At 28.2% G+C, this 26,641-nt stretch overlaps 2 protein-coding genes and 1 pseudogene across 4 annotated transcripts; 1 reads left to right on the forward strand and 2 right to left on the reverse strand.

Moving 5' to 3' along the window:
• Window positions 1-309: 309 nt before the first annotated feature.
• Window positions 310-3,030, reverse strand: LOC149883051 (protein GVQW3-like). The gene is made up of 2 exons (XM_090101003.1): window positions 2,961-3,030; window positions 310-731 (listed from the first exon to the last, which is right to left on the reverse strand). The coding sequence occupies exons 1-2, from the start codon at window positions 3,028-3,030 to the stop codon at window positions 310-312; spliced, it is 492 nt and encodes a 163-aa protein (XP_089957129.1).
• Window positions 3,031-4,133: 1,103 nt separating this feature from the next.
• On the reverse strand, window positions 4,134-26,636 carry LOC145181070 (telomerase protein component 1-like). Of its 3 annotated transcripts, none has more exons than XM_090099866.1 (12): window positions 26,490-26,636; window positions 26,075-26,351; window positions 21,445-21,629; window positions 19,700-19,928; window positions 8,722-8,817; window positions 7,266-7,404; window positions 6,932-7,074; window positions 6,209-6,788; window positions 5,868-5,941; window positions 5,548-5,742; window positions 4,771-4,992; window positions 4,134-4,651 (listed from the first exon to the last, which is right to left on the reverse strand). In XM_090099866.1, exons 1-12 carry the CDS (start codon window positions 26,531-26,533, stop codon window positions 4,304-4,306), a joined length of 2,532 nt encoding a protein of 843 aa, XP_089955992.1. In that variant the 5' UTR covers window positions 26,534-26,636; the 3' UTR covers window positions 4,134-4,303. The 3 variants fall into 3 exon arrangements, with proteins under 3 accessions (XP_089955992.1, XP_089955993.1, XP_089955995.1); XM_090099867.1 differs by having other exon boundaries at window positions 26,075-26,395; window positions 26,490-26,607; XM_090099869.1 differs by lacking the exons at window positions 19,700-19,928; window positions 21,445-21,629; window positions 26,075-26,351; window positions 26,490-26,636 and adding an exon at window positions 17,282-17,425.
• On the forward strand, window positions 22,557-25,193 carry LOC149883052 (uncharacterized; annotated as a pseudogene).
• Window positions 26,637-26,641: the final 5 nt, after the last annotated feature.

The raw sequence follows: 26,641 nt of genomic DNA on the forward strand, positions 1-26,641 counted from the left end.
GTAAGGAGAGAATTAGGTGGTCTTTGGAAAAGTGGAAACAATTAATTTTTATTGATAAGACGCAGGTTTAAAACAATTTTTTATAGAATATTCGCTAGTAATGGTGTCTCACTTTTCAACATAACCCAAATGAACAACACCTGTTGTTTTGAAGAAGATGTAGAACATGTTTTTCGGCTGAAACCTGTCGCATCTTACTATAGTTCTTGGACTTTCACCTTCACCGACCCAACTAGCGTTAGCCGACTTGTGTCCAACTTGTATCAAACAAAACCACGACTCATCCCCTGTAATAATATCACATAGTCTCTATGGGCCGTTTCTGAAAAGGGCTAAATTTTCTTTACATGCCTCAACTCTATTTTTGCGATTTTGATCGGTTACTTCGTGGGGTATCCAACGTGATGTTAGTTTTCTTTTTTTAAGTGCGTTGTGAATAATTTTGTTGATTGTAAAACGATTAATCGATGACAGGGCTTCAATTATATTATGTGCTGCATGCGGATTTTCTTCAATAATGGCTTGCACATGTTTAATATTCTCAGCTGTATATTTGGTTTGAGGGTGCCCTGAGCGAGGATCATCTTCGAGACTCTCTCTACTATCTTTAAATAAAGAAGCCCACTTGGCAATTGTACTATATTTTGGAGCTTGGTCACCATTAACTAAAACCAACTCATCGGTTATGGCTTGTGCTGAAACTCCAAGTAGAGCACGGGTTTTAATATATGCTCAATATTCAAATTTTTCCATTTTTAAATTTTTTCTTTTAAACGTATATAATAAAATTTAAATAACTTTTTTAATAAACATTCAAAATATTTCAACAAGTACTTAAAATGTTCATAATTAAACACAGTTTAAAATGATATATATAAATTTAATTATTTCCTGTCTCATTGTATCTTTGTAGATGAAGTTCTACGAACTTTCCTAACGACCTAAGTAGAATAAATTAAAAAATTGGTGTAACTTTCATGGAAGTATTTTATTCATTTTATAGTATAATATATTATAAAGATAAAGATAAAATTCGGCAGTACTCAGACACATCCCACAAAAATCTTTTTATATAAAAAAATGCTTTTAATGATAAAAGGAACTATATTTATTGCAGCCATCATCACAGTATCTTTTTTGAAAAATTTTTATGACAGTTTATATATATATATATATATATATATATATATATATATATATATATATATATAGGCCAGGTATCACCAAATTATAGTATATTTGGTATATGTAGCTATTATATAACCTAGGGCCTATGTTCAATAAATTACCTTAAAATACTGTATAATTATGAAGTATTTAAATATTAAATTTTTAGAACCTACTTATACTTTAATATTAATCCCAAAGCTGTTTATGGGAATCCCAAAAAGATTTTTTCATGGGGCATCCACAATAAAAAAAGCAATGTGTAAAAAAAATTTATGACCTTTGACCTTTGCCATCAACCAGGGTCAAAGGTCAAATAACCAAATGACCAATGACTTTTTTCTATTAAACTTATCACTTTTTTGTATAGACCCAAAGTTATTCATTTATGCAAGAGCTTCTGTTTGCCACCAAAATCAACTTCCTAAGTATAATAGCAAAAAAGTTATGACGTTTTAAATAACCAAGGTCAAATGAAAAGGTCAAAACTTTGAAAGGTCATATATCAGGAAATAATTGACCTTAGTCAAAAAAATTTAAAAGTTTTTCTTCTGTCCATATGCCCAACATGTGAGCCAATTTTTTTCAAAATCCGAGTCGGTGATGTCGAATTTGACCAAAAAGTGGTTCCACTCGACGTGGAATGCCCCACCAGCAAAATGTGGAGAACTCCTTACAAATGAGAAAGTCAAACGACGGTTACTCGAGAACAAGAAGTCAGAGAGGGAAAAAACCAAGTTAAAAAAAAAAAATGTACAAAAAAAACTATTACCTCTACTCAGCGTAGTTAAGGTGCTTTTCAAAAAACTGCCGTCAGTCGGTTATTAGTTTAAACAATCGAGATATTTCCGGCAAATATTTGGTCTGCAATAAACCATTAGATATTTTATTGCAAAAACACGTTTATTTGGGCAATACAGCCTTGAATACATATGGTTTAAGTATCTATATAAAAGCTTTATAAAAAAAAGTTTAAACAATAGAAAGTTCATTGAGAAAATAGAAGAAAAAGAGCTACAATTCCCAGCATCTCATTTTTTTGAGTACTTTTACTTAATAAGTGGGTAAAAGTAGTTTTGAGTAAAAATAGCATGTTTTTTGTAAAATTATCAGCTTTAAACACTTTATAAATGTTCTAGCTCTTTTAATCTATAATCATGTCCAAATTAAGGATATTTTGTAGTTTCGTTTACGTAAATTTGATGCAAACCGACAGAGCAAAATCGCAAAATACCTCAAATATACACTTTACAAAATTACACATTCCCTTTTTTTTTTTTTTTTTTAATTAAACACAAGCAGATATAGTTTTCATAAAAAATATCGAATTCAAACTTATTTCATTTTATTCAAAACCTAAGTTATAGGTTGTCAAAGTTAGGAATTTTGTTGGAATTCTCAGATAAAATTTTACTCACTCGCCTTAACTACGCCGAGTACTGAAGTATCAAAAAAATACCCAAAAAGAACTAAGTGCCTTAAATGGGATGAATGTTAGCATAAAAGTGCAGTGATCAAAAAAATAGTTATTTTTTATAAACACTTTATTAAAACATTATCATTTCTGTTTTAAATCACCATTTTTTTAATTTTATTTCTCCGAGTTTTTAATTTTTATTGTTGTGCTGTGTATGTATACACTTTCTTTTTCAATAAAAAATATCTTAAGACTACTTTTTAAAATGAAAACCTTGTATATATTCTATAAAAAAGTGCGTGCATATAGAATGTATGTCAGACTTTTCATAAGTAGCAGTCTTTTAAACCAGAACTATCAATATTTTAGGGTAGACCCACATTATCCCACGTAGTGGGGTAATGTGGGTCTATATAGGCATCTTCAAATAAAGGCTCCCCAGACATATTGTTAGTATTTTAAGTAATAGTTTTTTGTTAAATTTGTTTAGTAGGATGTCCAATCATGTTTTTAAGACATCTTTTGTCAGAAAGCCGATACTTAAACATTGATTTTTTTAAATCAGTCAGAAAGAGGCAAAAATAGGCTCAGATTATCCCACCCTACCCTAACTTTGTGTCAACATATGACAATAGCTCAATAAACGCTCGGTTTCGATCAATCTAAAAATCTCAAAAGGTGTTGAAAATATTTCAAAAATCCCACTTAATCTTGTCAATCAGTCAATTGAGTATGGATTGCTTTCAGTAATTCTGAAATAAGTGCTTTTTGTAAGGTTTCAATTTTTATGACAAGATCTTGAAGTCATTTTGATTGTCATAGTATTAGTAACTAGACCTGTTAAATACGCTACTTTTCTTTACTTTCTACTTGTAGAAGTTATTTGTCTCCAGTGGATATATATTGACCATTAACTTTCCTCATACCAAAGAGTTATTTAGGGCATCATATTTTCCTCTCCTAAGACATTTTTATCGTAAGCCATAAGCACCTTGCAAGCTTTGTTTGCATTGCTTGATCTTAATTCCATAATTTTTTAACTTCATTGGATATCTGGAAGTTTCTTCTTTTGATCGCAACAATCATCGTTGATTTCACTTAATTAAATGGGGAAATAGTTTCGACTCAAATTTAAAAGAAACAAAGCGGTAGTGAAAACTTCTGAGTCAAATTTCTTCGGTAGAAGCATTTCTTTCAAATATATTTGATGCAAATATTAATGTATTTGAGGCAAATAACGTTACTTTTCAGGAATTTGAGTCGAAGATCTGGTTATAACCCTAATATTTACGTTCAGTATTTTAAACATTCGACCTAATAAAAAAATCGATAAAAATTAGTAGTGTATTTTGAAGTTCTTTACTTTATATGCAACTTAAAAAGCAGAAACTTTTTGTTTCAGTTTAAGGTTTACAACCTTTTGTTTGTTTCGATCTTTATTAAAAGTAATGAGAAAGGATAAACTTTTAGAACTAAATTAAACTCGTAAATAAAAATGTCGAGTTTAAATATTTTAGCGAAAGCCTAATTGAACTAAAAACGAGTTTGCTAATCATTCCTACTGACCTAGCAAATAATTTTTTTTTCTTTTAAACAGTTTTATGAAATTGTTTTACAAAACTAAAAAAATTTTGGGTTAAATACACAAAAATCGATCATAGCCAATTTTACATCATTACTAAAAAAACGTGAAGGTAAATCGAAAATTTAGTAATAAACTTATTTTCGAGATAGCGCAATGCATCGTTTTTTAACAGAGCACATACTGCAGCAATAGCATATCTCAAACAGGGCCACGCCAGGAGATTGTTTAAGAAAAATGACTCTTCCACACAAATAACATTTGTCTGTATCAGGGGCAGCGAGCTGCTTGTGTTGCTGACATAAAAATGCTTGACTTTCGTTATTTTTCCATGGACAAAAACCACCGCAAACAATGCATATATTTTTTGTCGGAAGCGGATTCTGCGAAAGGATTTTTGTTCGCGAGCAGCAAATGTTACAGCAACGAACTGGAAACTTAAATGGATTATTTCCTGGATTGATGAAGTTAGTACATCTTATGTCCTGAAAAAAATTTTTTTTTTAATGAACTTTATGTAAACTTTAAACGCAATATCCAGAGCAATAAAAAAAACCAAAAATTAATAACTGGAATTATGTCACTCAATTCAATTATTACTTACAGAAAATATTCGACTCCTTTCAACATCTGTTATATGTGAACTTCTTCCATCTTTGCGTAAAAATCCTATAATTTCCTCATTCATCTGAGCTTTTTTAAAATGAAACACTATAGAGGATGCTGTTCGATAGTCATTTGTGCCATGCGTTAAAAAGAACTCACCAAGTTCTTTATGATGACCTTTAACGTTGCTCTCATCGCACAGTAAGGTTTGAAAAATCACCTTAGAAAGTATTACAAAAGACATTTAAATTTTAGACGAAAATATGTTATAAAATTTATAAAATGTAATATTAATAAAACTTATAAAAGTTAGGCGTTTAAAATTCTTTTAATTTTATGGTTAATGTCTTAAAAATATCTTAAAATCAAATCTTCAAAAAAATTGAATATGAATTTTGATCAAGATCGATTTACATAACTTTCGGTTAAAAGTGATAACTTTAGATGATGTCTGACAATGAAACATGTGCAGTGGTTAATTCTGACAAATCTACTTGAACATAAACTACCTCTTCTAATCTTGCATAAAACTATCATCTAACATAATAAATATAAATTTTTCTAAAATCTGGATACTACATAGACACTTAAGTGTTTTAAAAAAAAATTTAAAATCAATAAACGAGTACAATCTTAAAATTTAGTACACGGATAATTTAAAGAATAAATACTTAATAACTATAACCATTCTAAAGCACGAAAATACTAAACATAAGCTAGCACAAAAAGGCAGAAAATATAATTTCCCAGAATTAGAAATACTTGTTTCAACTACCTTCTTTGCAGAAGAATGAAAGAACGAATAAAATTCACATTCTTCACTTCCAGTGTTAAGTAAAAATGATTTAATTTGTCTTCTAATTTTAATCCACAGTGACATTGGCAAAGGTTGCCCATTTTCATCTCCAAGCAAATGCAATAGTTCCATTTCTGCCAGATTGTGAGCTGAACAAGCCAGTAAGCAGAGCGTCTAAAAGTAATGTTATGTGAAGTTTTTTTTTATCTTCTCTTTTTATGATTTAAATTTACACATATTTTGAACTTTTGTTGAAAAGTTTTCTTTTCATTTTTTTTATAATGATTTAAATTACACACTTTTTCAACTTTAGTTGTTTCATCTTCAGCAATTATTCTTTTAAATATAAAAGATATCAAGCCTTCTATTGAACCTACAGAGAGAAAAAAGTATTTCTGTACATGACATGAAAATGTAGTTTACATTCATCAGATCATATTTAACATTTACTATAGTATATGTGGCATTTCCAATATTGTTAGCTTTTTTTCATGGTATATGCACTATACAAAAACATTTTGTTTTGTGCTCCCTTCAAATATCTACTAAAGTATGCATTTTCTCTCAAATAAAAAAAGTTATCAAATAAACAATTGATTTACTTTGCAATTAATGGCATAAAATGATGAATATTATTTACTTGGAAGCTCTTTAATCCTTTCAGTTACTTTTTCAAATACTCCAAACACTCTTAGTTCTTCACATGCCAGAGCCAGCCAAAGAGGTGAAGATGCACCATCACATGAAACAAGTAAACTTAGTTGTTCAGGATCTAACTTTTTGTTATAGCGGCTAAATAGTAAATGTACAAGCTCAACCTGATGTTCTGTGGTAAAACCAGTCAAATACATGGTCTCATTCAAATTTTCAAACTTTTGTTTAATTGAATTGTAGCCATCTCCAAATTCAGGTGTGCAGCTGATGATGTAATGAATATCTAAATCCTCACTAGGTTTAGGTAACCAAGAACAAGAAAGACCAGCTTCATCTTCAAATTGGTTAACAGCATCAAGGACAATAGTGAAACCATTTTGCTTGCTACACATTTCTCTAAGTAAGTTATGGAAAGCTTTTAAAATGTTTTCATAACCTTCTATGTCTTTTGGAAAAGGCTTATTCAGAAGAGTAGAAAGTTGATGTATGAAATGCAACATTACTTGTAAAGACTCAGTAGAACCAGGTGTGGAAGATGAAAAATTGTACAAACAAGGTACATTTTCCTAAAGAGAAATAAAAATTCTCACTTAAAACTTGCTCATAAGCTACATGAGAACAGCAGCTGATAATAATTTACATTTAGAAAGTGAAAATTGTCAAAACTTGATAGTTTTCATAAAAAGTACAATTTAAACAAGGCTGAAACCTGAGAGAGTTCTAGAACAGTAGCTGCTATCAATGAAGACTTCCCATTGCCTTGCTCAGCAATTACAAGCATGCACTTTTTCTCACTTTTTAAAAATTGCAAGATATTTCTAATTTCATTTTTTCTACCTACCAACAGTGAACCTAAACAAGATATTAAAAATCTTTAACTTTTTTTTCTACCTAATAACAGATTTTTTTTCTATCTGATAATATTTAACAATATAAAATAATAGAGAGATTAAAGATCTTTAAAACTTTTAAGTTCTTTTTACAATCAAAGATTTAAAGAACTTCTTTTTATCTTCTTTTTATTTTAAAATTTTTACAAATACCCTTCTTTTGTATAAAAACATCTTGTTGAAACATGGAATGATCAGCTAGTTCTTCAACCAAGGGAGCATATTCCTCAATACGCTCTTTATAATATCTTGTAATCACTGAAGCAAATTCATCCAATTCTTCAAAATGCAACTAAAAGGAAAAAATCTAATATGAAGCTTTTATTTTATGCTGAGTAAATCTGGAAAGTATTCTAAATCATTCAAGTGAAATTTATTCTATCAGCTATTTTGTGAGACACCTGACAATACTTTGATGACCCAAAAAATTGTTAAAAATATTTGTGGTAATAATGAATATAAAATGCATATAGAACCCTTAACTTGTGATCTAAGTTTAACTTAAAACTTGAAAACAGGAACATTAGCTGAAACAATCTTATATAAAACTAAATTTTGCTAATACAAATCCAATTATATCTTTTTATACAAAGCCTTAGCTCTATTAACCAAAAATGTTATTTTCTAGATAACTCATTCTAAAGATTCAATAAATAGATGCATAAAAAAAACACTAGCAGATCCCATATAAAGGTCTATTAAAAAGTTAAAAGAAAAAATCAGATTGTCCTACAAAATGACAAAATATGATTTAAAGTACTTTGATACTGAGGGTGTAGCTTATACACAATTAGGAGCAGGTTATTTTGCAGTTATAACAAAAAGCAGAAATTTGAAAGATGTTTGGCATCAAAACAAAAAGAAAACACATTAAAAAGGGTGTGTTAAGAAATTACTGACTTCAATTTGAACAATTTCTTCATAAAAGGATAAAGCAAACATTATTAAAAGTAAGTGTTCATCCCTTTTTGTCTATTTGCTTAACTTCAATTAAAGTATGGAGTCCAGTTATACACTGTTCCATAAAAACTACATTTATAGATTATATACATCAATTTATCAGGTGGTCTACAGAATTTCAACAAGAAATTTAGCAACAATTAATAACAATTTAAATTTTGCTACAAACTGTCAATGACAATTGCAAGCAGTTCCTTGACTGTACTAAAAGAAAATTTGTAGCTAGCACAAGTTCAATTAATTATTAACTATTGAGCTAAGGAAACATTTTGCCAAACAAATTGCCAACACTATTCAAGTAACTATTAGTTTAGTATATTTGAAATAACTGTAAATAAATATTTAATGCCATCCTTTATGTTGCTCTGGAATTAATACTGATATTACTTTAATCAGTGGTGTTGGTCACTTAGTGAACTAATTATGCATTTATTTAAATTTGTAAATCTGAAAGACCACCCCTAATTAAGCAATAGTTATGAATTTTTTCACACAATTCTATTTTTATAAATGGAACACATTATGAGGGTATTAGAATTCAATATATATGAAAAACAGTCACATATTGAAGTCTGGCACCCTTCCAATCCATAAATATGCATCTTATCTGTGTAATGTAAACTATATTTAAATTAATAATAAATAGAACCTTTTCAAGCCCTGTTGAAGAATCAACTCCAGATATTTTTGATCGATATGAAAAAGTTTTGTCTGGAAACCTTTTCTTTAATTCTTGCTTGAGCCGCTGAAAAGAAAAAACTAGAGTATCTTTTTCATTCCTTACACAAAATCACTTTGAAGGTATCATGAATGCATATTTTTCATTCTATAGACATTCTTAGTAATAATAATGATGCACATAAAAAAAGGCAGCACTTTTATTACTTCAAACTTTTATAGCTCTTTAAATCATTCAGTTATTTAAATCTCTAACAAAAATTTACTACAACATTTCTCATAAAAACAACTTCAACATTTTAATGACTTAAATATCACAAGTGACTACTACTAATTTTTTTGAACAGTTTACATGTATCATGTTTACAATAAACTTTTGATTTTAAAAGAATTTAAAAGATTAAATCTTATAAAAATAAAAAAAACCATTAAATCAAATTTTTTTAAAAGAATTTTTTTTTTTATATACTCTTAATTTTGTTAAAACAAAAAACAAAACAAAAAAAACACATAAAAATTAAGAAATCAGATTTTAAAAAAAAACAACTAACTAAAGCATATCTATTAAAAATATCTCTCAATAAAAAATTGGCACAACGCCATACTGAAATTTTATTGGGTTTTTCAGCATTTTAAAATTTAAAACTATTGGAATTTTCAATAACTGATATCGAATTTTCGGTCTCTGGTTACTGTTTACTTTTTTAAATTTTTGTTTTGTTTTGTTTTAAACAATTGGAGTTTTTTTTTGCAGTATTCAATTGATAATACCTTATAATATCAAAATATTTAAACCATACTCTTAAAATAATACTTTTTAATACTTCTGAAATATTTATAAAATTCAATAAAATCAAAAAATTAAAAAAACTATTTTACTAAGATGTTATTTAAAAATCTAATCTTTAAAAGATACAAACTTGTAAAGTTATCAAACAAATTTAATCATAATCATTTCAGACATTTTTTTTTTTGAGTACTTATTGGCTTGAATTGGCCAGAGTGAGCTTGAGATTGCAGATTCTACCGAATTCAGAGATCTTTAAGAGGTCTAAAATGTGCTTGTACTAGCATGAACCTTGACTGTTGAGGTTTAACTTAATTCATTTTATTTGTTTAATGATGTAAATTAGAAGTATGAGAAATGTATACGAGTTTCAGATGAATAATTCAGTTATACATTTTATTAGATTAGCAAAGGAATTCTGCTGCACATCAATCTACATGCTTCAATGCCTATCCACTTTTTTCAAGAAACCAAAAACCTTTTTTCTTTTTATTGCTATTCCAGCACAAGTTTGGTAAATAGGATCTTATGATCAAACATCAGAGTTTCCCTTAAAAAAATGATCAGATGATAATAAAAGTTAGTTGCACAATAATGCTCAATGTTAGATTTTATGACCAAATTTTTTTTATTTATTTTTTTTGGGAGAATGTGATGCTTATTTCTTGAGGCAGAAAATTAAGGGCAGATTTTTTTCTGTAGATTGGCAGAATATCTGTCTGTAAACAGACAGATACTCTGCCAATCTACAGAAAAATTGGCAGAATATCTGTCTGTAGACAAAGAAAAAAGTGGATAGGCATTGAAGCATGTAGATTGATGTGCAGCAGAATTCCTTTGCTAATCTAATAAAATGTATAACTGAATTATTCATCTGAAACTCGTATACATTTCTCATACTTCTAATTTACATCTTTAAACAAATAAAATGAAATAAGTTAAACCTCAACAGTCAAGGTTCATGCTAGTGCAAGCACATTTTAGACCTCTTAAAGATCTCTGAATTTGGTCTCTGGGAAGACATCTAATACAAATCCGTTTTAAAGATGCAGTTAAGACGCCTTTTTTTGTTATAACAAAGTAACATTTTACTTTTAAAGATGACTTTTAAGTGCATTGCTATTTTAAAAATTTATTCTTAATTTTTTAACTCTAATTTTGTGACTATTTACTTTCTCATTGAATTTAAAACCTTTTGGTTCATAATTTTAATAGCATGTCAATGGCAAAGGTTGTTTAGCGAATTATTTAAGAAATAATGAAAAAGTCAACAATCAAGTAATTTGATTTTAAATAATAATAATAAAAAAAAAATCAATAGCAATTAGAATATATATCATAATCATAGCTTATAAAACCTTTGAGTAATTGAAAGTCAAGCTTGTTATGCAAACTCCCTTTTTTAATGTTGTAGATCTATTGCCTATAGGATTTTAGCAAACATACCATTCAGACTGTATTTTTAAGATTAGGGGAGGGGGAGGGGGAGGGGGAGGGGGAGAGGGAAGGGAGGGGACAGGTAGGGAGAGGAAGAGAGGTAGGGGAAGAGGGAGGAGAAGGATGAGAAGGAGGAGGAGGATGAGAAGGAGGAGAAGGAGGAGAAGGAGAAAGAGGGCATGGTCTTGATGAGAGGGATTATTGATTTGAATGAGGAGTGGAAAACAGCATCTTGATGTTCAAAAAAGTATGCTAAGTGAATTATTTAAACAGTGAAAATGGCAACAATTAAGTAATTTGATTTTGAATAGCAAAGAGTAAAATCAATATCATAATCAGTACATATCATAATCAGAGCTAACAAAACACTAGGGCTATTGAAAATCTAACCAATTTCAACTTGCTCAATTTTATCTAATCATTTTGGAATTTTAATAATTAAGTTAAATTATGTTTTCCATAGTAACAGTTTTCTGATCATTTTAAACTTTTGAAAATGCAATAAGCTACAATAACATTTGGATTATTTGTAATCGTTGCAATCCCCCTAATATTGCCTTTTGATTGGAGCTTTTCTCATTTTAGATGTTATTGCTTTAAACTGATAATTGACCAAGTGACAGAGATACAATTTTTCACCAAGTTTACAGTGGAAACAGTTTAGACTTGATAGGTCTTTAAACATTTATGGCATGTCTTAACAGTTGCTGCTTTCAACTTGCAAATTTATTGTTTGTGTCTAGGTAAGATTTAAACTCAGTAATGTTTTTTTTTTTTTTTTTTTTTTAAAGTATACTTCTGTTAGAGATTGAAGTGTGTAAACTATCAGACTCTGGTTCTAAAGATGAACTTGAAGATGAGTGTAGTTTTGTTGTTGATAATATATTGACCTCTAATGAAACATCAGTTGCTTCAAGTTTTACAACATATACATATTTCATTTATTATGAATGCATGATTTTTTTTTTTAAGGCATTTTATTTCTAATGTCTTCTGCTCCTCTCAAAACCAAATTAACAACTTTGCCATCTTCATTTTTGTTCTTTCACCATCAAAAGTCACTAAATCATCACAAAATTTAAGAGAACTAACATGCTCTCAGTCATGATTCCCAGTGGCCAACAGGTAATTTAACCCAGTTTTATCACATTCAACTCTGCATGATCAAACATGCAGTAATCTGTTATTTTATTTCAGGTTCAGTACATCTCAACCTCTACATATAGCTTCTCTTCTTGAAACTAAACTTGTTTTGACTAAGGCGGTTTATTTTCAAAATACTATTTCCTGGTATGAAAGAATCTAATACAAGAGAGTGTGTTGATGGTTAAGCTGAAGAATGCACCAGGTCAAAAAGATGGTACAAAAAGCAGATAAAAGTTTTACTTTGATCAGCTGTCTCAAGTTTAGAGAGATATAATTGGTAAATATGCTTTTATTTTAAACAATTTATTTTAGAAATAACTAAATTAATAGCTAATTCAATATAAAACTTGTAAAAATTTTACTGAAGAAAGAAAGAACTGAACTTTTTGTAATTATTTTAAATGATTTTTAATTTTGTGGTATTTTTATCATTTTAAATCTTTTATCAGTTACCTTTTTTACTGTTTATTTTCTAATTCTTTTTTTGTTTATTATTATAACTTTTTGTTATCTTTATTGTTTATTGCTTTTGATATAATTTTAAATTATTTGTATTATTATCCTTGTTACCTATTATTTTTATTGCATATTTTTTTAAATTCATAATTGTTATTGTTTATTTTTTTTACATTTTAAAATTATCTTGGCTATATTATTAAATTTCTTTTATTATTTACTTTTATTGTTACTTATTTTTTTATTGCTTTTGTTATAACATAATATTCTTAACATATTATATTAGCATTATTATATTAGTATTATTACATAAGTATTATTATATTATTGTTGTTATTACTTATCATTAGGGTTGGGAATCCTGAGATCCCGGGATTAAGTATTTAATCCTGAGATTTTTTTTTAAAACCATTTTTGGTTGAACATTTTTAAATTAAAATTTCTTTGGTTGAGATTTGACTATTTTCATATTGAAAATTCCTGAATTACTTTTTTTCATTCGATTGCAATCAAATTCTAACTTTACAAATTCAAAATTCTTGCAATTATGTTTTTGAATAATTGAATAGGATTTATTATAATAACTGAAATAGGATTGCAATTACATTCTTAAAATTTGTTGGTGCTTATTTGCATTTATTCAAGTTTCTTACAATTTTTATTTTGAAAAGAGGTTATCTGTTTGTGACTATTTTATAGTACTAGTTTTAATTAAATTAAAATTGCTGGTTATTTGAACAGTAAATTTTATTAAATTATAATGGTTTCTTACATGGAATATGACAAAAAAAGTAATTCTACTGTTTGGAAACATTTCTTTCAAGAAGAAAAAGGGCAGACAGCTATGTGTAAGTACACTGACTGCAAAAAGATTTTAAAAGCTGGAAGTGGCTCAACAAGAGATCTCCATACGCACTTACTTTCCGTCCATAAAATTAACCTCACACCAGCTACTATTTCAGCAAACATATGAGATGAACCACCAACAAAAAAACCAAAACGTTAACCAATTATTTTCTGATATTGGAGTGAGAAAAAAATCAATTCCTGCTATACTTGCACGATCAACAGGCCTTGATGGGATTTCATTCAATGTTATATGCCGTTCTAGTGATACACCTGCAGATGTTACAGCTACAGGATTCAGAAGTTTACCAAAGATAGTCAACACTGTGCGTAAAATGGTTGTAGATTACAGCAAAAAAAAAAAGGATTTTTAAATTACTGAAACATAAAAAAAAACCGGAATTCGGTGTAGGAAAAGATTTCCTTTATCTTTTGATGGACATCACTGCATAATCATTGCCACATGAATATGGACATCACTGCATAATGGAAATCACTGCATAATCATTGCCACATGAATATTAATTTACATACATGAAATCGTCAGTTCTGGAGCTTAGGCTTAATTCATACAACAGGATCAATGTCTGCAGATAAGTGTAAGCTTGCACAACATGGACTTGATTTGTAAAAAGATATTGCTGGTATTATGACTGACGGAGCAAGTGTGATGAAAAAGTTGGGAGAATATTACCTATAAATCAACAGTTAAGTTTTGCCTATGGTGTGTAACTGGTCATTTTTGAAGTACTATATCAAAAGAGAAATAGATCAGCAGTTTGATGAAGACAAACAAGCAGATATAGAAGACGATTTTTCAGAGAATAACTCTTGTGAGGATGCTGATTTTTCTGACAACAATGAATTGGTTAATCTTGATGCAAGTCATAATAGGCATTGAGGAAACCAATGTGATGCTACTTAGGTAAGTTGTGGTCCAGTGATCAAAAAGGTACGAAAACTAATAGTTATGTTAAGACAATCACCAAAAAAAAAAAGATATCTTGCAGAAGTATGGTGCGGCTGAATTTGGGAAGCAAATAACTCTAATAAAAGACTGCAAAACAAGATGGAACAGTCTTTTGTCAATGGTTCAACACATCTATTTATTAAAAAATTGTATACAAAAGCCATTAATAGACAAGTATACCGGAAGGTGAACCTTTCGCTTTATCTAATAATGAGATTAAAACTGTATCTGCTATCATTAATGCGCTAGTCCCAGTTAAAGCAACAGTCGAGGTCCTTTGCCATCGGGATGCTAATTTGTTTACAGTCGATGTTGCCATAACTTTTATGTTAAAAAAACTTAAAGATGCTAATAATGTTATAAGTCAAAAGTTGCATTCATCTCTCATTGACTAGATGCTTCAAATCCAGCTACATCAACAGCTTATGAGTCTGAATCTGAACTTTCTGTTTTAAATGAGGCACTACTTGAAATTGATTCTGATTCTTCTGACTCTCCATCTGAATCTATTTCTTTTGCTCTTGAAAAGTTTTTTTTATTATTTGTTATTATTGTTTATCATTTTGATTGCATTTTTTTTTTTAACTTTTAAAATTGTTGTTTATTATTTTTATTACATTTTTAAGTTTATTGAATTATTTGCAATTGTCCTGTTTAATTTTTTAAAATATATACAACTGCTGTGCTTTTTTTTTTTTTTTTTTTTGCTTTTCAAGCATTAAGATGCTGGTTTATTCAAATAATAAGTAATCCCTCTTGTCAAAATTATCCATTCCTCTCCCTCCTCCATGCCTAATGTAAGGCCCAGACGTTAAGATTTGTTTAAATCTTATGGACACAAGATCCACAACATTCTACTAAGCAAGTATTAGATGTAGAGGTCTAAAATGCCCTTGTGCTGGCAGGGTTTTTTTTAATTGTTGTTGTTATCTATTACTTTTACTTTATTTTATAATTTTTTAAATTACTGTTATTGTTTAAACTAATTTGGTTATATTAAATTCTTTTTATAACTTATTATTTTCATTATTAATTATTACTTTTATTATTTATTGCTTTTATTATACTTTGTAATACAATTCTTTGTAATAATGTTTTTATTAAATTTCTTCCCTTTGTCCAAAAATAAGGTAATTATTGATAATTGAAAGAATTTGATAGTTAAAATTTTTATAGTTTTTACATCTTAAAGGGTGATAGATTGTTGAATTACATAAGTGATGAATCAAACTTTGTGGTGGTTAATCATGAATGAAGATTTATCATTTAAAAAATTAGTATCAGAGAAATATAAGGAAAGATTTTGTATACCAAGAGTACAAGGCAGTGGCAGCTCAATAGGTGTATGGGATGCATTTCTCATAGGGGGATACAATTTCAAAATATTTATATAGGGAGAATTAACCAGTGTGATTACAAAAAAAACTTTGGAAAATAGGTTTTTAACTATTGCTACATAATTTTTTGGAAGGTGTAAAAATTGGATTTTCCAATAAGACGAGGCAATGACACATAATGTCAACTCAGTGAAAGAAGGGCTTCAATGGCAAGATATTTTTCTTCTTCCCTGTCAAGCATGATCACCAGATCTGAAGCTTATCGAAAATATTAGGTCATAAATGGACAAGAAATTATCAATTATGTTGAAAGCGTTGCACATTTGAAACTTGCACTAGAAATGATTTGGAATGAAATTTCAAAGGATTTATGCATGCATCTAATTGAATCTATGCCAAAACATATTTGAGCCTGCAAAAAAGCATGTTGTAGTCATGCAAAATAGTGAATTAAAGCATGACCTTTTTTGATTGGTGATTGTAACTTTTTTGACATGATTTTCTTTTTTGATTGATTACCAAAATGAAATTTTATTATTATTAGTATCATTTTTTTTTGGTTATACAATGTATTCCAAATAAAGATAAATAAAAAAATCTCTTATCTCTTTAATTATTTTAAAAAGCATGGAGATAATTTAAGTAATCGCTAAAAATTTTAAGTGACTTTATATTTTTGAAAGCCAAAATTTATCCAAATTTAAACCCACTTAACAATGTCAATTTTGAAACAAGTATTCAAGGTAGAAATATGATAATTAACTAATATTTGGAAAGTAAAACTTGTATTTGAAAAATCAACAAATGCATTGTTGAAAATATCTTACATGGAGTCAAGGTCTTTATCTTGCAGCTCAAAGACAAAAGGTAAAGCTAAATTTCAATTACTTTTTATTCATTAAACCTAACCTATCCTATCAAGTCTAGGTTATCCTCAGAATTCAGTGATATAAATTTGATATTTTAGAATGGTGGAAAAATTTACACACAAAAAATTCTACTTTTTGCAATTAAACTTCCTAGAGTGCCAATTATCTTTTACTTATTACCTTTAATTTATTATCTTTTATTTACTATCTTTTACTTATTATCTTGTTAAAATAAAAACTAAATCAAAGTAGAAAATTTTATTTTACTTTTCTCATGTTATTGAGTGATACTTTAAAATATGGCAAATTATTAAGAACCAATAGGAGATTCTGCAATATTTGAATTAGGTTGAGTAGTATTTATACTCTTTATCAATTCTTCTAAGGAACAATCAAGTTCATACACTTGTCAAAACCTGTGTTGGATTGCAAGTCAGTAATAGTAGGATGTTTATTAACACTTGCTGTGTAAATTTGATAAAAGTTGTTGGACTTTTTCATAGAAACACCTTCTGTATAATGGAATTAGCAAATAGCAGAAAGTTTTTGAGTTTTGCCAGGTGTTAAGCCCAGTGTTCTCCCTTAATAAAAAAAGTGATTATACCTACAAATCAACTACAATTTGTTGAAGTAGGAGTTCCAGCTAGTTGCAACTGGTGTAATATTTTTTGCCATGGACTTACTTGATAAAATTTGCTGTCAACACTTATGAAGAAACAATTTGAACCTCATCAGATGCTTTTAAGTCTGATAGATAATTTTAAGATTTGAATTTGGGTGAGTAGTTCTTTCTTAATTTATTGAACTTGCCAGTGGTATTCATTGAGCTATAAGAAAAAAAGAGGAAAATCATATATATATATATATATATATATATATATATATATATATATATATATATATATATATATATATATATATATATATATATATATATATATATATATATATATATATATATATATATATATATTGTCCTTTAACATAAATACAGGGTGGTCACAGATTCTCTACTCTATTTGTTTTTATTATAACTTTATTATTATTATATTTTTAATCTTTTTTACAAATTATAAAAAAAAAATAGAACTTTTAAAAAAAAAAAAAGTTAATGCACTTTTCTATTCAAAACATTTTGAACGTAGTCCAGTCAACAATCTGCACTAACCGCTTACAGCATTTGATGGTTAGTGGCTTGACTTAAACAGATGGGAAAGAATTGAATATTGAAAAAAATGTGCAGCAGGCACCTGAAAATTATTTGAAAAAAAATTCCTTACATCTAGGTATCCCTAAGTTATTCCTATACAGAATACTCTGAACCAATATCCATCTGTATTTTCATAAGATACAGTTGGTTCAAACTAAGTTGAACTAAATAGTTTAATCAATAAAAAGTTGAACTAAGTAGTTTCATCAACAAAAAAACGATGTTACCAGGTTTAACGAAGAAAAAACTCTTTTAAAATTTCTTCTATAAAACTTTTCGATTTAACATAACAATTTTTCTAGTGTTTAATGCATTATGGGGCTATTATTTGTTGAAGTTGGAAATCCAATGATATTTATGGTTATTATTAAATGATAATGATACAGGACTTTATGGAACCCAACCTAAGCAGGTTTGTAGAATATGTAGTTCCAACAGGATGGTGCCACAGTCTACACAGCTCTTACAACAATGAAAGCATTAAGGGAAGTTTTTCTGAAACATTTACCAAAACTGTACATTAATAAGCCAACAAAATATGCATGACCTCAAGCAAAACATTCATAATAAAATAGTAACTATAGACCAAGAACATCTTGATAAAAAGGCCACAAATTTATCCAGCATTTAATCTCAGACACTTGTATCTTTTTTTTTAGTTATAATAAAAATAAATAGGTTCATAAATTTTGGGACACCTTGTATAATACACTAGTATATAAAAATAATAAAGTAACAAGGTGCTGTTAAATGCTATTGCACAATGATTTTTTCAAATTATTTTGTGATACCTTGACAAAAGTTGAGCTTACTATTAAATTCAATAAAGAAATTAAATAAAGTAACAAATTCAAAGTTACATTCTATTTCATTCAACTCTTGCAAGACTTGGACTGTCTCCTTTAGAGATTCTTCCTTTACATTCATTTCAACCTCCATTTCAGTGAGATCAGCATAAACATTTGACTGTTGGTGCAGCAAGTGTAATCTTGTTAAAGTGGTTTCACCCGGTTTTAAAAGTAAGTCCTCAGAATTGACTCTCTTGTGTATGAGAATCTGAGTAGGGTATTTTAGCTGTGATAAAGTTGAAGTTGATATTAGTAATCCTCAATTAGTAATCACCATTCATGGTTATTGTGATGATGATGATGATGATGATGATGATGATGATGATGATGATGATGATGATGATGATGATGATGATGATGATGATGATGATGATGATGATGATGATGATGATGATGAAAGGCTGTTGAAAAGGCTGTTGAAAAAAAGGCAGAAAAACCTGATGAATAATAAAAATTATTTTATTCTAGAAATAAAAACATCAGCAATCTTTAAAAAACAAATGAATATAAATCTATTTATTAATTTAAAAAATAAAAACAACTATTATTTTTAAATTTAAAAGATGGTATAAAATAGGAAACCATTATCAAAATATACTGTAAATTTTGAAAGATACTTGAAAATACAACATTTTTGAGAGAAATATTTTGAAAAATAACCAAAAAGAACTTAAAGTATTAAAAATTACTGTAAAAAAATTAATTGTAAAGATTTAACAGAATTTACAAAACATAAATCCATGACAAGCAGAACTTCTTGATCTTAAAACTTGTTTTTTAAAAGTTTGTTGTATTGATTCATGATTTTGTTCATAAAATTCAGATCTTATCATAAACTGAATGCTGAGGTCTATTTTTAAGTGAATGCTGTAAAAGGCTTTGGCAAATTTTAAATCTTTAAGAGATTTTAAATATGGAAAGTATTGATTATGTTTCTACAGAATTTTTAGGCTTTTTGCTTATTAAGTTAAAAATCTTTACAGTTATGATCACATCTCATTGAAACGATAAAAAGACTGTTTCATTTGGAATAAACAGAATACCTGGAGACTTAATTTAGATAGTTCTGGTGTATCTATAAATGAGGATAAAAAGGACTCAGGCATTCCAGCCAATGATTCTTCATCTCGAATCATAAATAATGCATTTGGAGAATTTGTCCTTAATGCTGCACACAGTATTTCCATATGCGTAATTGATAGGGGGAAGATCCAGTTGTATAATGAGACTAACTCATCAGAGAGATCACTTTTCTTTGGGATCCAACCATACCTAAAATTAGTATAATTTTGGGCAATTGCAATAACAGCAAAACAGTTCAAACAGATAAAAACTCATCTAAAAATGGTCTATAACAAAGAAGGAGATGGTCTACAACAAAGAATAAAAGAATATATGATTATGTAAATGTTTTATTGCAACTTCCTATTTTTATAACATTTTATGGCAGCTTACAGCAGTGTTTGCTTTGTCTCGCTCAAACTAATTTTAGATAAAAATTGATAGCTTATTTTACAATAATTATTTTCTCTTTCTTAATTATTTTTTTAAGTTAAAACATTTTATAAAAAAAACTATTTATTTTTGATAATAAATAAATTAAAAAATAATATTTTACAAAATCTTAAAAAAAAAATTTATTTCCTTTTATAAAAAGACTTGATATTCACTCATAAGTGAAAAAAATATGAAAATGAGAAAAGGTTTTGTCCTTAAGTTGAATTAGCTTCAATTTTGGCCTAAAAATCCTTATAAAATGCATAAGATCAACTATAATCTTGTGCCATATTAGTTGATATTATTGACAGATCTTGGTATCAGAAAGAACCATATATATTTGAAGATTCCAGCAACTGAATCTTCATCTGCTCTTAACAATGTCACTTAAATGAAAGATGTTTTAATTGTGAAATTCTGAGGTAAAGAATGCAAATAAATGAATATTTTTTTGATATTTTAAATCTAATAGATACTACTTAGTGTTTCTAATATTCAAAATAATGAATGCTCAAAACTTTCATCAACAAGGTACCTAACCCTATCAAGGAGATACTGTGACATGAAAAGGTTTAACCTTACTATTATTATGGCAAAATTCAATTTAAATAATGTTAAAATTTACATGAAACAAAAACTTTAATTTAAAAGTTGAAAAGCATTACATTTCTAGTAGCACCTAACTCTACAATATGCTTTTTAAATCACATAGCACATTTACGCCAGAATAAATATTTAAAAAACACTCACTCTACTAAATTATTTCTTCTAATCAATGTAAATAAACACCTCTATTGAAAAAGAGACATATCTCTGAAATCTTTCTCTTTTTTTTTTTTTTTATTTTTTTTTTATTTTTAGTGTAAACCAAGATTTTTATTTTCACAACTTTAGTTTTGGCCTAATTAAATAAAGATAAAAATTTCCTTTTACAAATAGAAACTACAGTGGTGTGAAAAAACATTACAATCAGCTCTCAAGTTTTATTGATTTCTTTGGCTGGTGCATGACAAGACTTTTTGGTTTATATAAAGTTATTAACAACCAACAAATATCAACAATCAAAAAATGAAAATTACAAATGTTTTTTGATTTTAACTAGATTATCAAATGTTTTAAGATTTTAAGGTCTGGTTTAACAATTTTTGCACAAAGGTTCTGGCTGTCTGTAGATAATTCTAACATGTTTTATCATCAAAACTTCTAAATAAATATATTTGTATTTAATACTATAGAGCATTCATGAATTAATTTGAATAGTACAATTCAAGGTAGTTGCAGTGGTATTTACCTTTCACTTAACATGTTCAAGAAGAATGGTTTACCATCCGTCTCTTTTATACAACGTGATACCTCGTCTAAACATGTTGAGATTGTGTCTTGAGAGTCTGTATTCTTTGGAACACCCCAACGCAAGTCACATTCAATTAAATGAACTTGTCGTTTCTCACACCATTCACGCAATTCAGGTACAACCTAAAAGTAATAGGAAAAAAAAATAAGAGAGAAACACATAAAAAAAGACAGAAAAATTAAATTAAGCAAGAGGAATTCAGTTTGAAATCATCTACTTTTTGGGTTTGTATCCCTGCATACTTAGACCTATTTCTTCTTCTTCTTTATTATTATTATTATCTTTTTAAACCAGATATTGCAGTTTATATCCCGTGAACTCAAATAAACTACAGGCCATCAAAGCTAGTTGGTTCAAAAGTTATGATCCTTGAACATTGAATTTTCTTAAACATGTTTATAGATTTATTAAAATAATTATACATTTATATAAACTATATTAACACATATTTACTCATTTTGGGGACTTTACAACATGTTTGACTTATTTACTTGCAATTTTTTTTGAAGCAAATAAATAATATTTTTAATAGTATTCACCTTAGTCAATTCCAGGAAATGTTTCTTTTATAACAAAATTTGGTGCCATTCTTGAAATTATTGGAATTTGCTAATTATTCAATTGGAATCACTGAACTTCATTTTGCAATTATATCCATCAGTTCTTTGTAAGAGTTATGAATGTTTGCTGCACTGACAAGAAAAAGTGCTTTAGTGAACACAAACTAAGTGTGTTCCATTTGTTTTATAGTTACACAAAATTTTGTTTTTAATAAGCAATATTTTGAAACCTAAACTTTTACAGTTATTTTTAAAAGTTGCATACAACTCTTTCAGGTTGCACAACAAAATCACTTTTGTTAGTTACATTGAGTTTAATGCTTAAAAAATCATTTACCTGTAATTACACTTTCAGAAGCAACTATGGGGAGTGGAAATTGATGTAGTTTCCTCAACACTATGAATCAGAGTGAACACAAGGTTAAGTTGTTCCCTGGGTCTGATTTTTCATTATTAGAAGTTAGGTATACATTAGTAGACACCATTTATGACATTTAAAACTTTTAAGAGGTTAGACAAAGTCAACAAAACTTTGCTATGGTTAAAAAAAACTCTTTTTAACTATAAAATTGTTAATTAAAAATAATTAATTTTAGCCGTTAATTTGCAAAAACTCGGTTGAAAATCCATGAAATTAATAAATTGTGTAAAAAATGGCGGACTGTTTACATAAAACGTGCGCTGTTTGCCTTACAAAGTTCAGTAAAAAGTCAACTAAAAGTGAAAACATAACTCCAGTAATTGAAACAAAGATAAAAACCTTCATTTGGAACCAGTGTAGTTCAGAAGTAACCAACTATCCCAAGATTATTTGCAACAATTATCTCAGAAACCTGTATGACCTTGACATGAACAAGTTGGAGTACCTGGTAAACTGGATAGAGAAGATATCCAAGATAAAATTTATGTTAATCTATGTTTTATTGCTTTTACTATTTATTATTATTTTCTAGTTAATCTTTGTTTTATTTACAAACCCGTTTTCTTCACTAAAAATATGGAATTGAGAAAACTGAAATTTTTTTAATAATACATGTGTTATTAAAAAACTTTTAGTTTTATCAATGTTTAGTTTTTATCAATCTAGACTTACAAGTATATAGTAAAGCTCATCACACTTAAATGTACATTTAAGTAAACATGCATTATGGCATTTAAATTAATGCTTTGTTTTATTTACAAATAGATTTAACTTTTAAGCTTTCATAGGATAAAATTTAATAATAATAATAAAAAAAGATCATATAGGATGCTAAAATAATTTCACTTACTGACCAACAAATTAATTTTAGATTGATAGATTACATCTTAGAAGATCATCAAATATCAATCACATAGTTGATGAAATTGATGCTTCAAACAATTCTGCTACTAAACATGTAAAGTCTTGCAGACTATATGCTGCATGCTTTGGAATTATATTATTATCATCAATACTTTTATTGTTTTATTTTTTCATATTATATTGCTACATATAATAAAATTGATTGTACAGAATAAAGTTTTTTTTGGGATAAAATATTTATCTATTTGCTTTAAAACAAAAATAATAGGTTTTGTTTTTTGTTTTTAAACAAAAATATTTAGTGCAAGGAGTGGTTCACATCTGTACAGAGAGCAGAGCTGTTAACAACCTCATTAAAGCAGCAGAACAGCTTGGACTTAAGTATTCAGAACATGAAGCCTTAGTCAAGCTTACTGAATATATTTAAAAAATCCAAATAATAAACACTTTTAGTAACATCTGTTACCAGGTATACTTAAGCAAAGGATGGAGGCTGAATATATTTATAGAGGACAGAAGTTTCAGCTGGCTTTTCAAGGGTCTTTTTTAAACATTGTGGTAGGGACTCCAGACAAGAAAACTTACTGAACTGAGCTGAAACAGGTGTCCTTTGGTACTGTTACAGAGCTGGTTAAATCTCTTGAGCTTAAAAAGAATCAAACCAATAATTTTTATTCCAAATATAAAGCTAGTATGGAAATTCAAACTTGCATTAAAGGAAATATTTTTGAAAAAATTGAGGCTCTCTATACCTAGATAGATGAATTTTATACTACTAAAGAAGAAGAGTTCATGGATGGAGAAGAAGTTATTACTAGAACATTGGTTCATGTAAGAGATACATCTACACTTATAAAGCTCATCATTACAGAGAGAGGAATAGATCCACATGACTCCACTTTGAGGATAGCTATGGATTCAGGTCAAGGATTCCTTAAGGTTACCTTAAATAATTTTAATTCCCAAGAAAAAACCTCATCAGATTCAGAGCCTGATGATACTGGAGTAAAGAGAGGGTTTCTAAAGCCAAAGATAATCTTTGGAAGCTTATTGAGCCTCTGAATTTACAAGATATAAAGTTTTCGAAATAAGTAGTCATGCTGGGATGTACAATTGTTTATCACTCTTGAGCCTGGTAACAAGAAAACACTTAAGTCCTTGGATGAACACATAACAACTTTACCCTTAATAGAAAGAAGAAGTTAAAAATGTCACACTTCAAAAATATTATAAATCCAAGACTTTTGTACAATGAGGAAGATCCTGAAACTCTTCTTGAGAAGTTGGTTCCATGCTCTAATGAGAATAGTAAGTAAACTTGCAGTGCTTCTACTTAGCGCATGGCCTTTGTTTGAGAAGTGGTTACACTCAAATTACATGTTTTAAGGATACCAAGGTATAGGATTTGATGGAAGTAATGCAAATAAGTTCCTGAAGTTGGTGGATATACTTGAGAGAAATATTATAAGTAATGGAAAGCATGACTTATTACTAATTGTAAACTGTCTTAGAAAGTTTAAATGCCTTCAAGCAAAAGCATTTGGTATGGTAGCAGGGGATAACATCAAAACTGCAGTTCTGGAATTTAAAAGTCTTATGCAGATTTGATTCGACATGTGGGTGACACATTCGAGGGTATCAAGGTCAGCGTTACAAAGTTTTTTAATTTCTTTTCTTCATTCTGCTGACTGTGACCTAGGAATTTACTGTGAGCAAACAGGAGAAGCTATTCGTCATGAGTTTAAAAATATGGAATATATACAAACAAAGTATTAATCATATATTATGCAAAATGGCTAAAATCCAGTGTTGTTGAATTTGCGTCAAAAAACATTAATTAGATTAAAATATTTTATAACTTAACATTCATAAACTAAAGTATATATTGTAAAGTATAATTTTTTCAACATTCAGACTTATAATACAACTAATTAACATAAAACTTTCTTATTTTGTGCTTTAATTTTTATAGGATAAGATATAGTCGTTTTTAGAATATTTTGTTTTAAAATACTAAAAAAGAGAAATCAGATCAGGGAAACACTTTAACCTGTCTGTCACTTTGGTCTACAATGTTGAAATTTTATAAATACAGTTTGAGCAGTTTTTTATGAACATATTTGAGGCATTTTTTTAAGTATAAATTATGGGCAAACCTTTTGTAGATTTTTTGATGAGTAAATATTTAAAAATGCAATGTTCTGTTTTCTGCAAGAAAGCTACAGTGCCCCTAGCATCATTTATTGAATATTAATACACAAAATTAAATTCATATATTTAGTTTAGGTGATTTATCTTTAACTCTTGCCAATCTTCTGATTTTTCAAGTTTTCTGAAACTAAGAATTACTACTTAACTTTTACTTTGACATAAAGGCTATTTTTTAGAACTTCCTCACTGTACTGGAGTAAATTAAATCATGTCATTACATGAAGAAATTAGTTTAATAATATTTAATCTACAGTTTGTTTGTTTTTTTAAACTTGATTACAACTTTTTAAGAGCAAATAAAACTACAAAAATAAAATTTAGAAGAACAAAATTAAAAAAAAAATTTTTTTAAGCCGATTAAATTTGATGACCCATAATTTCAGAGAGTTCTCATAATATAAAAGACAAAAGCCACTTAAAAAAAGGAAGTAATTTTGAGTATAGAGATTACAAGAACTGATTAATTAACATAGAATGCCCCACAAGTAATGAAAGAAATATGTAAACATACTTTTTTAACGAGCACTTCTCTTTCTTCATGAAAATCAGCAAATGTTGAAGAAATAAATAATCTAATCACTTTCCATCCATTTTTTTTTTTAACTTCTCCTGGCGTTTGGCTGTAATCTAGAGGTTTAAGTTGTGCAATACTTTGATCTATTTCTAACCATGTGTTATTTATAATATCCTCATTACTCGGAGAACTTTCTACAACTTCAATAGGAAGACTTTCCTCTTTTTTTTTATTGATATCTTGATATGGGAAAGAATCACCATCTTCATATTTGCTGAGAATACAACCCATTTTTTAAAAAACAAAAAAATATTTACCCTAAAATATTTAAGTATAAATTTATACAGATAGCAAATTTAAATATTTATTAAGATTATATTAGGTATATATTTAGCGAGTTTAGACATTTTACCTATCGCGATGGAGTTGTAATGTTTTGGCCATGTTTTTATTCATTCGTATTAATATAACATAATTTAATTGTAGTTAAGGATCCGCGTTTGTTTTTTATGTATAACGAATAATAACGAATAAAGGAGATATTTTACGAAAGTATCTTAAGAT

The sequence above is a fragment of the Hydra viridissima genome, unplaced genomic scaffold (genome assembly GCF_058129835.1).
Source record: "Hydra viridissima isolate aposymbiotic clone 2 unplaced genomic scaffold, HvirCarnegie_v1 scaffold_10, whole genome shotgun sequence".
Classification (NCBI taxonomy): Eukaryota; Metazoa; Cnidaria; class Hydrozoa; order Anthoathecata; family Hydridae; genus Hydra; species Hydra viridissima.

Coding starts and splice junctions, on each gene's coding strand:
- LOC149883051 (XM_090101003.1), bottom strand. CDS start 3,030: ATGTCTGGGGAGCCTTTATTTGAAGATGCCTATATAGACCCACATTAC. Junction 732..2,960: donor CACTACGTGGGATAATGTGG/GTCTACCCTAAA, acceptor TTGAATATTGAG/CATATATTAAAACCCGTGCT.
- LOC145181070 (XM_090099866.1), bottom strand. CDS start 26,533: ATGAATAAAAACATGGCCAAAACATTACAACTCCATCGCGATAG. Junction 26,352..26,489: donor TTACAACTCCATCGCGATAG/GTAAAATGTCTA, acceptor TTGTATTCTCAG/CAAATATGAAGATGGTGATT. Junction 19,929..21,444: donor TTGAACATGTTAAGTGAAAG/GTAAATACCACT, acceptor TACTAATTTTAG/GTATGGTTGGATCCCAAAGA.